At 41.0% G+C, this 14502-nt stretch overlaps 1 protein-coding gene across 1 annotated transcript in view; it reads left to right on the plus strand.

Moving 5' to 3' along the window:
* Positions 1–14502, plus strand: part of SHOC2 (SHOC2, leucine rich repeat scaffold protein) — a 70768-nt gene that overhangs the window by 46789 nt on the left and 9477 nt on the right. Inside the window, exons 4-5 of the mRNA XM_006022812.3 lie at positions 6473–6603; positions 12362–12550. Coding sequence (XP_006022874.1) covers positions 6473–6603; positions 12362–12550 — 320 coding nt within the window. The remainder of the gene's footprint in view (positions 1–6472; positions 6604–12361; positions 12551–14502) is intronic.

The raw sequence follows: 14502 nt of genomic DNA on the forward strand, positions 1-14502 counted from the left end.
AAAGAGTCAGTGCTATGGGGGACTGAGTGCAGTGGGCATTACCATATGTCCTACTCCAGTGGGCTGCCCTAAACCTATCTTTGTGGTAGGTTCCTTCAGTGTGCTTTAGGTGTGCTTAGTTTTGGCTGCATTTAATCAGCTTCATAGTTGGTTTCCATTAGGGAGCACATGCTGCTTTGGCAGCAATTTAATGATAGACAGTGTATTTAATGAGGCTTTTTTGTACGCGAATGTAAGATGAGAAGCCTTTTCCCTCATGCTGCTTGCGGGAAAGAAAAGCCTTGTCTTATATTTGAGTAAATACACTATTTGTACAGGCTTGCATTTCTGCAGGCTTTCTAGCCCTTCCCTCCTTTTGAGGATCATCAGAAAACAGCAACCAGTGTTTCTTTAACTACTTGCATGGGTATATGAAGTTATACCCTGATGTAATGTACATTAGTACATAAACCCAATATAAATTACAGTAGGAGCAGGGCCAGGCATGTTTATGGCTATCCCACAGTAACTCTCACACAGGCAGCTCTCTCATTGCACTGTCAGCAGGCATTAGGGAAGCAAGTAATATTTATTTGCCTTTACCAAATAGCTACTGTCAGATGCATGTGGACAGATGTCATTAACCCAAATCTCCACTGGATTGATTGGAGGAAGGTGTTCTGGTTTAGGGATTTGCATTTATCTACTATTTTTTTTACGGCTTGTAAAGCCAGTAAATGTTTAGTCTGTATAGGGCTTGAGCTGCCTGAGATGATCCTTAATTAAAAAAAAAAAAAAAAAAAAAAGTATTTAAAAATAAAGTTCTGCTTACAGTAACATAACTTCAGTGTCACGTGTAGAATTTGTCCATGTTCTTCCATGTAGGTTTTTAAAATAGTCCTTGTATTGATTACATGTGCTCCTCTGTGAGAAGTACTCTGGCTTACTTTGGAACCCAGGGATCCAGCTGGATTTAGGGAAAGCCGTGCACACTTAGCTTCTCTGAAAATCCAGCCTTTTCACTCCAGTAGCTCTGCTTCTGAATTTATTTTAGAAAAAGAAGCAAAGGAGCAGGGAGGGATGGCAATTAAATTGTGACTTCTAAGTTTATCCATCTGCTGGGACTGAAAGTAACAGACTGTTGCAGAGGGTTGTTGGGTGTAGCCGTATTGGTCTAAGGGCATAGGCTGGCAAACTAAATATAGACATTGGATTTATGGCACATTATAACCTGCCTGCCATCTGATAATCCCAGGTAACCTGTCTGCCTTTAACCAGGTACATTCTGTTGCCAGGTCAACATTCCCCTTTCCCCCTGCCCCATCTACTGTCTCAAACTTATCATCTCCCATTCCCTCTGATCTTCACTGCCGCACATTTGCCTTTTCACAGACCTGCATTTTGCATGTTGCCTTCCATTCCACCCAGGAAAGCGCACGCAACACCAGCAGGCTCTCCCTGTGCTTGAAGAAGGGTGTTCGTGCCCGAAAGCTTGCAAAAAAAAAAAAATTTTCCAACAATTTAGTTGGTCTAATAAAGGATCTTACATTTACCCAAAACTGTCAGATTGTTGCAGGGGAATACTTTCCCTTAAAATGGTAATGTGGAATATTGCATCTTTACCCCCATGACCAAGGTGGAAGGAAAACTCAGATTGCACGCTGCTCTCCAGTTGGGTGGCAGGGAATGGGTGATCCCAACACCAAATTCTGAAAGAGATGGTACATGAAACTGTAAGTCTGCTAGGAAAAGCTTCTAATAAATCTGTCCAACTGGGGGTCATATTGTGTATTGCTGAAGAATAGTAAATCTAGTACTCTGTGTTCAAGAAGGAGGGAAAATGATCTGGACAAATACAAGTCTGTTAGTCTGACCCAAGTCGTAGGCAGAGGGTTGGAACAAATGTTGAAGGAAAAAATAAGTATTAATAAATGGTTAATGATCGTGCAATTCCATTATATAAATGGAAGATGAGACAAAATGTGCCAACAGTACTATGTGTACGACCATGTTTGCATCCGACTGTTAAGCTAACTGCTTTGCTTGGCATAGGAAATGTAGCAGATGTAATCTAGCTGGACGTCAGCAAAGCAGTTGATACCATGCCATGTTGGAAATCATTATTTAATCTGGAAAAGAGTAGATTAGTGCAAAGAATTGAGAGGGACTGACTTAAAGGGGAGATGACAACAGCAGGTTGGGCTGAAAGGGGAACTACTGGACTGGAGAATGCTACTAAAAGGAGTTTCTCAAGGACCGTTTTGGGGACCAATCGTTTGGTTTCCTACTAATATCACTGGATTTCTCTTAATACAGCTAGTACAAAAACAGGATATGTACTAATAAAATTTGCTGATGAGACCATTAGGAGGCATTACCACAGACGCTTATAATGTAAAGGCAGAAGTGGATGTTCTTCAGGACTGAAATGCTAGACATTGGATGAAATTTAGTAGTATAGCGTGCAAGGAATTCCCTTCAGGACTAATAGCAGTTTCTGCTACAAGTGGGTAGTTTATCTCTTGGAAATGAATGCGATATGGATGTGCAAATTTGATTACAGGATTAGTATGAACAGCTAATATTATTGGGCAGTAAAGGTGGCAAATATATTTCCAGGTGAGTTATTTCCAGGATAGAGAAATAAGTTATAGTGGCGTGGTAAAAGGCACTGTTGGGATCTCACTTGTATACATTTCTGTTCACCCATGTTCAAGAAAGACGAAATCTTAGCGCATGATCAAGGGAATGAAGGTCCTGTGTTAAGAGACTAAAAGAGCTTTGTTCATTTAGGGCATTTATAGACATGCTCTTGAGGGGGCTCTGAGAGCTGCTCCAATTAAAGCGCCTGGAGTGTCACATGTATCAGTGTTTCTGTGCTGAAAAATGGCTGTAGAGGCACTTTCACTAAAGGTTGTTGAATGAGCTTTAGTTGAAAGCACTGCCGCCGCCACTTTTCAGCACAGGGACGCTGATGCACGTGATGCTGGAGCACGGTAATTCCCACACTCCAGCAGACTCAATTAATGAGGCTGCTCCGACGCGCTCTAATTACGGTGCATCAGAGCAGCCTCTCTGCATGTGTATAGGCGCCTTCAGTTTTTAGCAAAATGCGGTCTGAGCTAGAAGAACTATTTAAGTGAATGGACAGTGTTGGCACAAATGCATGTGAATACCTTTAAGAAAATGGAAGAAAGTTTACAACTATTCCAGCAGTAAGGGTCTGGAATGGCCTCCTGGTAAGAGCAGTGGAGCAAAAAAGTGTAACTGCCACCTTAAAAGTGGTTGTGAAGAGGGTTGTAATGATGCAGTTGCCTGTAGCAGCAGGGGAACAGACTCGTCTTAGGAAATCCTTTCCAGTTATGTGTTCCTTGGCAGAACAACTACGTTTTATAGTTAATGAGCCTGAATTAGTGAATATATTGTTAGTGTCAGAAATACCTTTGCGTGGCGATGCCGTACAGTCGGAACAGGTATTAGGCCTGGTGTGTTCTGCTGGATTTTTTTCCTTACTGCCTTCACTTGTTTGCGCGTTTCCCGAGGAAGACAGATTACAGAGAAAGAGAAGTAAAGATGAGACTTGGGGGGAGGTGGCTTGGTACGTTCTAGTTTTACACTGTCTGATGATTTTTATTAAAGGGTTTTCTAATATATATTATTATTTACTAGGAAACATGGTGAAATTCTGCCCCTCTGGCAGGAACTGCTTTGACATTCATTTTTGCTCACAGTATCACATTGCTCTTGTGAACAGACACACACATGCACCCTGCATTAACGGTCTTGTTACTGGCATAACTACATTTGTATTGCTAAGCAACAGTCGGCACCGTGTATCCTTCATTCTGCTACTTCGTATTTCAGTCTGTGCTGAAGTGCCTAATGAACTTGGGCTCAGAATCCATCAAAAGCAAAAGGTTTGATCAATGAAGAAAAAGTGATTGCTGTCTTATATTTTGTGCGATTGCCTGTCATTTCCTTACAGACTAGACTGTTAAAGGCTGTTTCAGCTCTGAGAAGGGCAATTTAAAACGTATGCTTTAACACATTCCTAGAGAGTTGAACCTTGATCATCTTAATATCCTCTGACGGGGTATTCGTCTTGCACGCGGCTTCCTATAAATGAAGTTAGGATGTACTACCTAGGCATGTGATTCAAACATTTTATTTATAAAGAAAATAAATACATAACTTAGTGGGTCTTAAGACTATGATAGACAACTATAACTATTTAATTTAGAACAGAATCTGCATAACACTAATCAAAGAATTTCACCCAGTAAATACAACTCTTATGCACATAAGAGATACATTGCCAGTTTAGATCTCTTTTAAAAATCTAGCTTCTATTAAAGAAAAATTTTAATGTACTACTTCAGTATGTTTAAGAAAAAAAGTGACACATGTTCAGAGAAAAAAAGAAATCTGAGGAGGATGCTAAAAACTATAAATGTTTGACCAGCTCAACAGCCACTGCTTTCTGACCTTTTGCATTGACTTTTGCCAGCTTACAGAATCCCACTTTTACTCCAGCCTGTGGGATGAAATTACAGGCCCTCTTCCCAGTAGGGGAAGCCCACCTATGTGGTCAAGTGCTCTGAAAATCACTTACCATCAACAATAAGGTATAAGAAATAGCAAAAAGACTTATTGTGAAAACGGGATTTCATAATAATCAGTAACCGTATGCTGAGGACAGACAGGGATATGAAAAACAAATAGAAAGGCATAATAACAGTATTTGATCTTACCCCTATGCCTTAGCACTAAAAATTGAGCTTCTACTTCTGACCAACCTAAAGTCCCTTGTGTTACCCAGCTTTTCTTATTGGGAGACTAAAGTACCCAATGGCTGGGAGTTTTTAGACCCCATTTGCCTCTCCAGGCATGACCTTAAGTACGTTTTCTTGCACCTGATTACTTGCATATTTTTTCCACTGAATACTTGGAAGCATATAACTTCCAGGTCCCAGATGTACATCTGTTTATCATGCCAGTCCTAATCCAGTTATTTTTAGGAAATGTTTACATCGTTTTAGTCTAATTCAGTATCCCCAGTTATCAGAGAGAGAGAGAGAGTTATAGTTTGGTAGTGTCAGAGTGATGTTTAAACTGTGATGGTACAAAAGTTGCCTCTTGGATTATTCCTGCACCATCATAACTGTAGTGTCATTCCAACACTACCAAATGTGTAGAATACTGAAATCTGACACTTCAAGTGGAAAATGCACAATCTTTAAGGGGAAATAAAGCTGCCAGATTATACAGCCAACGTCTTTTTAAGTTTGTGAAGACACATGACAATGTCTGCAAGGGACTTATTATCTGCAGCCCTCTAGCTAAGACATTCAACTTCATATATGCAACACAACTACGCTGGAGAACCTCAAACAAACGGAGAAACCATTTTCTTCACCTAACCTACTCCAAAAGGGATCCTATTTATGCAACTAAATTAAGAGAGATTAACCGGGAGACATTGCTGGCTACAATGCAGCCAGACGCAACATATGACTGAAAATACCTGATGACAGCCATCTAACACAAGGGTGCTCAACCTCCAGCCCATGGGCTACATCTGGTCTGCAGTGCCTGCCATCTGGCCTGCAGGGCTCCCCATGCGTCCAGAAATTTGGTGGCAGGGGAATGGAAATTTGCTCCCCTGCTGCCATATCTCCAGGTGCGTGAGGCCTGATCCCAGTGCACTGGGCTAGGCAAAGGTGGCCCTGGGCCCCAGGGCCTAGTCCTGGTGTGGGAGGCTAGGAAGGGGCAGTACTGCCTCTGTCCCCCAGACCCAGTTTTGTCACCACCCCCCTTTGCCGGGGACCCAGTCCCATGGGGTGGGGGGGGAGGTGCCAGGTCCTCAAGACCCAATCCTGGCATGTGGGGCAGGGAGGGTCAATACCAATCCCCAGGGCCTGATCTGGCCCACAGATGGGCCCCCTGCTATGCATCTGGTGCCCAGGGCCAAAAGGTTATACACCACTATTCAAATAGAAGAAGAAAAAGTGGATTTGGCCATCACAACAGAAGCTACCTCACAGGCAGCATACCAGAAACTAAACACAGCTTAACATTAGCCATGAATAGGTACCAAATGCTGAATGGTAAATCTTAACATTAGCTGTAAATAAAGACCTGATTCCTGAAACTAGCTATGCATGATGTTCCACGAACCCCCAAAATATTGATGGCTTGTAACAGGGGAAAACTTTAAAAAAATACCATGCTTGCTGATTTCTTACCCTCTCTCCCTATTGCAAAACTTACAGAAGAATTGCTCTTGTGCTGCATGTAAAACTGCTCTGTGAACTTTGAGTGTCCCTGTTACGGGTGTGGTATTCTAATTTGATGTATGGGAAGTGGGAGGCACGGAAAAATTAAATTTCTTGCCTAGCATGTCAACGGATGAATCAGAAACGCAACGCGGCTCCCAGACCTGGAGCTTAACCACTGAACTAATTGTCTTAATAACATTGTTTTACATTTGTAGGAAACCTGTCTAGTTTAAGTCGTCTTGGCCTGAGGTACAATAGGCTGTCGTCAATTCCGAAGTCGTTTTCAAAATGCAGTGAACTTGAAGAACTGAATTTGGAGAACAACAACATTTCTACTTTACCAGAGGTGAGAGGCACGAGGTGCAGGTTGGGGTGAATGTGGTCAGGAATTTTTCAGTTTCAGGACATCAGAAAAAAGCAGACAAAAAGGTGCTGGAGGCTCACTTTGTCCTCTTGCCTCAGCTCAGGCAAGAATGTCCTGTTCATTCTGCATGCAAAGAATTATCTTTAGCATCTTCGTAATGCGGGCTCGTGTGCAGTCTTATACCAATGTTGCCTTACCACTGCAGTACGTCTTTCTTGACGACACACCACCCAGTGGCAAAAAGAAAACTCGTCAGCACTTCTCTGGTGACCTGGGATTGTGCATAAGGCTAGGAAGGAGCAACTCTTCCGCTTTGTGCTTCTCCAGTAACTGCCAGTTCAGCTAGTCTCCTGCCCCATCCCAGTCATAGGATATGCCAATTTCCTTAACCATCACAGCACTCAACTTTGCTGGGAACACGGTGCTCCTAGGGATTTGGCACCTAATTTCCCTCTAGAAAGAATACTTCTCAGCTCAGTTCTTTGTGGTTTGGAGGTGGTGAGAGAGACAAGGCTTCATTCCAGTAAACTTAAGCACTCTCTCTACTCTGAAATACCCACAAACATCCCATTTTTTTCTGCCTGTGATACAGATTGTTATTGGCAATTTGAAGAGATCAGAGAACAATCTTAGACTGGGCTTTGCAGAGCCCTGCTAGTTTGCACCTTTGCTCTTCCCAGTCCTCAGATTGACATAACAGGACAGCAGTCCATCAGATTTCATGGTGATGGTGGCTTTTTGCACTGGCAAATGTTTAGAAGCCACTTTTTAAATTAAAGCTTAGTGTGTGAGTAAGAATTGCTCAACTTGTGAATTCACTCTAAAATCAGCAGATTATTGTTTGGGTTTTCTTTGCTCACTTGGCAGAGCATATTGCTTCTATTTAGACTTGTAGAAAAGTACGGCTGGAAGGCCAGTCAATCCAGCCACCCACATGAGGCAGATTCATCCATATCCAAACCATTCTATACAAATCCATTGTTTAACCTATTAACAAAACTACAGCATAAACCCTGACACAGCCACATGGCATAACACCCTCAGCTGCCACAGGTAAAGCAGGGGGACCATGGTGGCTGGTGTCCTGCTGTTGCAGATAATAAGCCTGAGATATCCAACAAAGAGGGCCGTGGCTCCTCGTACAGAGGAAAGCAGAAACCCTGACAGTCCTTACAAATCTGACCATGGCATAAAATCCCATCCTCATCCCAGATATGGCAGTCAGTCTGACCCTGAACAGAAGGGCAAGACCCTGTAGCCAGGAACCTCCGGGTTTAAGTCTCAGCAGCAGCTTTGATGCACCCCAGTCAGTATCCCCAGCCTTGGCTCCGCCAACACCCAGTGGTCCTGAGGAAGCTGAAAAAAGAGTGAACAAACCCTGTCATAGGAGGGGGAAAACGTTCCTTTTTGGCACCATGGGGCAACCAGCAAAGCCCAGAAGCATGGGAAATACCTGTAACAGCACAGACATCCTAGAAACCACATTAGTCTTCTACCATTCATGTGCTTCCATTGTGTGGGAATAGTTTCTTGTTGGGCTTCCAATATTGTGCCCTTTAAAAGCTTCCAACCCTCCTGGGTGCCTTTATCCTTCAGTCTTTCTTCCCATGGCACCATGTCTATTAACTCCCCTTGTGTGGGTTGAATTCTGCCTTTTTTAAACCTGGCATCTTAGTTCTGCTGACCTTGTGGTTTCCCTGTCTCAGGATCATGAAGTCTATCAAATTGCAGTCACTTCCTCCAAGTTTCCCATCATGTTTGTTTTCCACCAGTTTTTCCCTGTTGGTCAGGACAAGATCCAAGATAGATGATTTGCTAGTTGTATCCTCAACCTTCTGGAACAAGAAGTTGTCCTCCACACAAGTTAGGGTTGTCTCAGCATTTTATATCTGGCTCTCTTGTTTTTCCAGCAGATGTCCAGCAAGTTGAAGTCTCTTACCGGTACTATCTTATAACTTTTGGATTGTTTTGTCATCTCCTTGAAAAGTGCCTTATCCTCCTTTCCATTCTGACTTGGCAGCCTACAATAAATCCCCAACATTATATTGTGGCTATATCTTTCACCTTATATCTTGACCCAAATATTTTGATCTGCTGTCTTTGCCTTTTGAACCAGGGAACAAATGTATGTTTTTGACATACAAGGTGACACCATTGCTTTTTCTTCCAACCCTGTTCTTTCAAAACAAATTGTAGTTCTCAGTATTGATGTTCCAGGCATAAGAGCTGTCCCACCAAGTCTCTGTGATACCAATCAGTTCTTTTTCACTGGGCTATGACTTCTGGCTCGTTTTGGTTTTTCCTCCATATTTCTTGCATTTGTATGCATACATTGGACATATATTGCATTTTAACCTACTCGTTTCTCTTTTGCATCACTTGTTGCTGTCTTCTGGCTTTCTGGCCCTTTCCCCGGATTGAGCTGCTGCTTCCAGTCCTTCCCCCCCCCCCCCCCCTCCCCTCCCTGCTGCTCAGAGCAACCACTGAAGCAGGGGGAACCTAGTTGAAAAACCTCCTTGCTAGGTTAGGTAGACGATGCCCAAAGGTATTCTTTCCTGTTCTGGCAGCCTTTCTATGATGGCACAGGTATAAACAGCACATTTTACAACTCACATTTTATACTTCGCTATAGGCGAATCCTGTTCCTGTTGGAGACAGGAGTTTTGCCACAGACTTAATTGGTTTCAGGATTTTCCCTTATGTTTTCTAGGGAAAAGTCCCTCCCATCTTATAGAACTGATTGGAGCTTAAGATTTCAGGATACGCTGAACAGAATTTATTCTACTATATTTCAAAGCCTCGTCTAAATGTTACCACCACGTCATTTCAGTTTTTGGACCTGTTCTACAAAGAACCACATGTGCCACTTGAATTGCCTGTATCAAATAATTAAAATCTACCTCAATTGGATGAGTGAAGTGGGAGGCTTTACAGACAACAAAAGAGCTGAAAATAAATTAAGGAAGCTTTAGAAGCACCCAACTACAGTAATTGCTTTTCTGCAGAGTAATTATCTTAAGTTCAGCAGTGATTGACTAGAAACAGAATTGAACAAATATTGAGGTAAAACTGACTTATGATCACTGTTGAGAGAAAGTAGCCTGGCTGCTTTTAAGAACAAAGCTTAGCGACTCCACCCAGGCTTCTTATGAAAGTAACTGCCCTGTGATTGCAGATACAAAAGTGATTCACTAAAGAACTGATTACGTCTTCTAAAGTAAGCTGACTTGTAATACAAAACTCCCTAGACATAGTTCTGCTTTACCCATAGGGGTTAATCTGACAGTTAGTTATACACAAGTACAAAGGGGCAGCTCAAGTATTCATGTGGTAATGTAATCCATTTAAAATGAAGCATCCTTGGCTACAGTATAAAGAAACTCTATTTGTAGAGAAAATTGCTGAATTGCAAAACGTAGCCAGAACTCATGACACAATAGCTAATAAATATTATATCGTAAAAGGATGGTTTAGGAAAAGAAGTCCCACAGTTTCCATAAATATTGAATGCATTGTTCTCGTCTAATGTGTAACTAAGCTTTCCTCTTTCCTTTCAAAAACATTTTAATTGTTAATTACTTGTGATCTCTTAGACTGCACCAGATATGTATTATTATTGTTAATGTCTTTGCATAGTCATAGATATAAAAAGTGGCATTGGAAATGCAAAGGTCTGTTTGAAACAATAAGGTTTAAGTGCTAGGCAAGCCCGGAGTGCTATTGCAAAGTTCAGAACCAGGAACTCCAACCATATAAAACTTGCTAAAAGGAGGATATCCTCCTACAAGACTGTTAAATAATGATTAGATTTTAATATGACTAATATCTCTGCAATGTAAAGGTCTATTGTTTAGGTTTTGGGGGAAAAATTGTTACAGTGATTTGACTGAGATAAGTCTTTTTTGTGTGTGTGTTCAAATGTCTGCAAGTTTTATTGGCCCACAACAGCATGCAGTAGATGAAGTCACAGTTTAATCCTCTCTAGCAGCCGAAAAACACTTGTGGGTGAAGTCTATTGACCATTGAGGCATATTTTATGGCAGCTGTGATGTAGTTGTGACCCACAAGTGAAGACATTTGAATTTGAGGTTGAAGTTTTTTGTGAAACTGCAGCTTTTCTGTCCTGATCCTAGCTATTACAATATTTATGATACGTAATATCATTCATAAATGTCTAATCCCTGCAATAATTAAGCAAAGGGCTGAATTTACGGTTGGCATAGTAACAAGCAGAGATGAAATTTCAGCTGTAGTATGGCATTCACTATTTATTTCTGTAGTGCCAACTGTGTGCGCCTAGCAATTTACTGCCCGGTAAGAACCTGCGATCCCTGTTTGACGGCCTTATAATCTAATTACACTCAAGAAAGCCCAGAAAGGCAGATGAGAAGATGAGCAGTGGGTTTGACTAGCAGCTTAGCAACCGGTTTAATGCTGGGTTTTTGTTTTGCATCTCTTTATTCTTTGTTTGTCACAAAATGACAAATATAGTTAAACTTATTTTATGGCAAGAATAAGATCCCCCGCCCCTTCCCCCCGGTGTTTCTGAAAAATGCAGATATGGGGCTGGTGGGGGGCAGGTGACAGAGGTATGTGGGGGGGTGGGGTGGTGAATGAATGTGATGTCTTCTGGACTGTTTTGGTTAGCGTGTATGTTATCTGAACTTTAAGATGCTTTTAAAATACTTGTTTGCTTGACTGCAGTGGCTGAAGTTGTAATAGTCTATAAAGGGAATTCAACCTTGTGTCAGGTCTATTCATAAAATAGACTTTTTTAAAATACACATCTGTGTTACTATAATAACACATTGAAAAGCAGTGTATTGGTTGCCACCTACTTGAGCCCACATACAACAGTTTAGCACTGTTAGTTTTGTACTTTCTACACAATTGCCATGAAGCCTGTCACAGTTCAGAAATACAGGCTGCACTTCATCCAGTACTGGAAATGCTGGTCAGACATAGCGTATTTTTGGCTGAGCTTTCTAGTAACAGCTGTCCGCTCTCTGGATTGCTCTAGACAGAGCTATCAGTGTTTGCTGAAGACTGAGCAACAGGTTATAAAACCATTACTCTTTTTCAGAAGTAGTATCTGGAAAGAAAAATAATAGCCGTGTTTCCAAATGCTGGTATGTTGCCCTCTTGTATACTGGTACAATGTGGGCATGTCTGCATTTTCATTAATGTGCTGTAATTATGGCACATTTGGTTTAGCACCTGTAATAACAGCGTTACTGCACATTAAGTTTAGTTTAGTACCTGTAATACTACAGGTGTTAGTCTTGTGGTACCCGTAATACTACAGGGAGTAGTTTAGGACCTGTTTTTTAGTAATAATAGGTACTAAGTTGATGCGCCGTAATCGGCGCTACTGTGCATTAGCACAAAGGAATGCTTTTTAAGTGACATTAATGCTCGTTAGACTAAATCCTACTGCACTTTAGCACGCTAATGCGCAGTAGAATTAGTCTTTGCGCATTAAGCATCTTGTTTAGATGTGCCCTATGTGTGGGAGCAAAGAAATAAAGGTAACACCTAGAGATTGAGAGAGAAATTAGTTGGGTGGGGTTTTACTGAATTTAAGACTAGCTAATATTACAACACTTCTACTTTTGGGGTCTGCTGGGGGAAGTTTCTCAAGCTGACCTAGTGGGGAAAGGATGCATGTTCAACTAAATGTCAAGTCCTAAGCTCAAGTAAATAGATGTGCTGAATGGGTGCGTGTGTTCCTTCTCTACAGGGTCTTTTATCCAGTCTTGTGAAGATGACTAGTTTAACACTAGCCAGGAATTGCTTCCAGTCGTACCCCGTGGGTGGTCCATCACAATTCTCTACAATCTATTCTCTCAACATGGAACACAACCGCATCAATAAAATCCCCTTTGGAATTTTCTCTAGAGCGAAAGTGTTAAGCAAGCTGAACATGAAGGTGAGGCACTGTCATGCTAATGTTTTTAAAATCCAAAGCAGAGGATTGAATTTATTTCTGTGAACTCCAACTATGTAAAGAACAGATGACATATAAGACAAAGAAAGGCACTTTTGCCTTAGTCGCATATTGCAGACACAAATCCTTTACCAAATATTTTACTGGCTTAAAAGAAAAAAGCCGAGATTATTGGAACTAAAATGTTGTTTTTTTTTTTTTAAACCTATTTCTGCCGTTAACTTCAGCTTCAACTTCAGTTTGTTAAATGAAAATCATTATGCATTAAATTAGTTGCAGATTCATTTTTCCAAGCGCGCACATTTGAGTCTCGGAATACTACAAGGCAATAGTTCATTTCAGTTGAATAGAAAATTATGGAATTTACCAGTATTATTGGCTTTTTGGTTTTGCATAAGCTTGTGCTTTCTCTAAAATGATCTAAATTGGGATTGTGTTGTGGGGAATAGTTAGTGAGCACAAATAGGTGTACTTTATCCCTTCTGTGTACTGTGCTAGGTGCTGTATGTGTTTGATTTAAGGACATATTTTTGTTTCTAGACTGCTAGACAGGTTACAGACGCAGAAAATAGACCGTATGAACAGGTGAATAACACTGAAGCAGTTGGTTGGTTTAACGTGTGACCAAGTACAGCCAGAGATAACAATGCTTCTTAGACATGACAAACAATTTCTTGATGTAATTTTAAAAAACACATTTGTTGACAGATGACGTAAGTTTTATTTATTCCTAGTTGGACAGCACTGAAAAGATAGGAGCTTTCAAAATGTCTTTTCTTCAAAGAGCTTGCGGACTGAAATACAAGCTTAAATGGAAGTGCAATATTAAAGGTTGGAGGCAATGGCTGGAACGTGTTTTAGAGGTTTTCAAATTATTACCAAAACTCCTATAACCTTTCTTTGGATATTGGATCCATTTTTATTAGCTTAAATTTGTGTTGACTTCAGATAAAATGGTATCTTGAAGATAACTGAATTATTAAAGTTGGTGTCTTGAAGTGTTACGTTGGAAAGGGCGTTCTGTTTGTAGTTGCAGTGCAGGAGAATGAGACGAAAAGAGAATGTTTTCTGTGGAAGACTGGATTGATTGAGTTTTTTAAATTATTTCAGAAAATACACATGGAGGGAGAAAGTATCAGGCCATGTGGAAGCTGCAGTTAAGATTGGCTGTTCTCAGGTTTAAACACTTAGCGTAATGTTTGTGGGTCTCTAACGTAGATAATTATTCTTCTCTACAGGTACCAGGCAGTCTTTAATTTGTTTACCAATAGTTTGAACAGCCTGGCTAGTGGTTAGTTTGAATTCTCATTATCCAGTGGCTTAGACCTAATTGCATTTCAGGCAGTCTGGGTAACTCGAGATTGTGATTCATTCCCAATGTTTGTGCTGCATCAGCAGTTCTGGTGCATCTGTTGTTTGCAAACACCAGGTGTAGAGTTTTTATAACACGGGGTCTGTTCCTGGCTGGTCCTGGTGTTCCAGCTGCCGGTCATAGGCCTTGAGCCATAAATAACACTGACTCTTAGAAAGCAATTTAAGCGTACTCGACTTTGCTGAGTCATTAATAGCGTCTGTGCCCGATATGGGTCAGTTTTGTTTTGTTCTCTTCCAGCCCCCCCTTAAGGCAGGTATTCATGCCTAAAGTGATCATATTGGACCCCAGTATACACTCTCTCGAAGAAAGTAAGGTGTCAGACAACTGCGACAACCGAAATGTCAAGAGTTCTTGTCCTTCTAGAACGCGTTTTTTTCCGTTTGTCACTTTGGTAACGCAAAGAAAGCTCAATATCTCAAGATTGGATGGTGCTCATCGCATTTTTGGAATTCTTCTTTTTTTAAAATGTTCCAATATTTATCAAAGTTTTTCCCTGTAGATTTTAAGTAAAAATAAATATATTTTTTTTATTTAAAGTAAGCGCTCCATTTTAATTCAT

This window comes from Alligator sinensis, unplaced genomic scaffold (genome assembly GCF_000455745.1).
Source record: "Alligator sinensis unplaced genomic scaffold, ASM45574v1 scaffold559_2, whole genome shotgun sequence".
In the NCBI taxonomy this organism is placed as follows: Eukaryota; Metazoa; Chordata; order Crocodylia; family Alligatoridae; genus Alligator; species Alligator sinensis.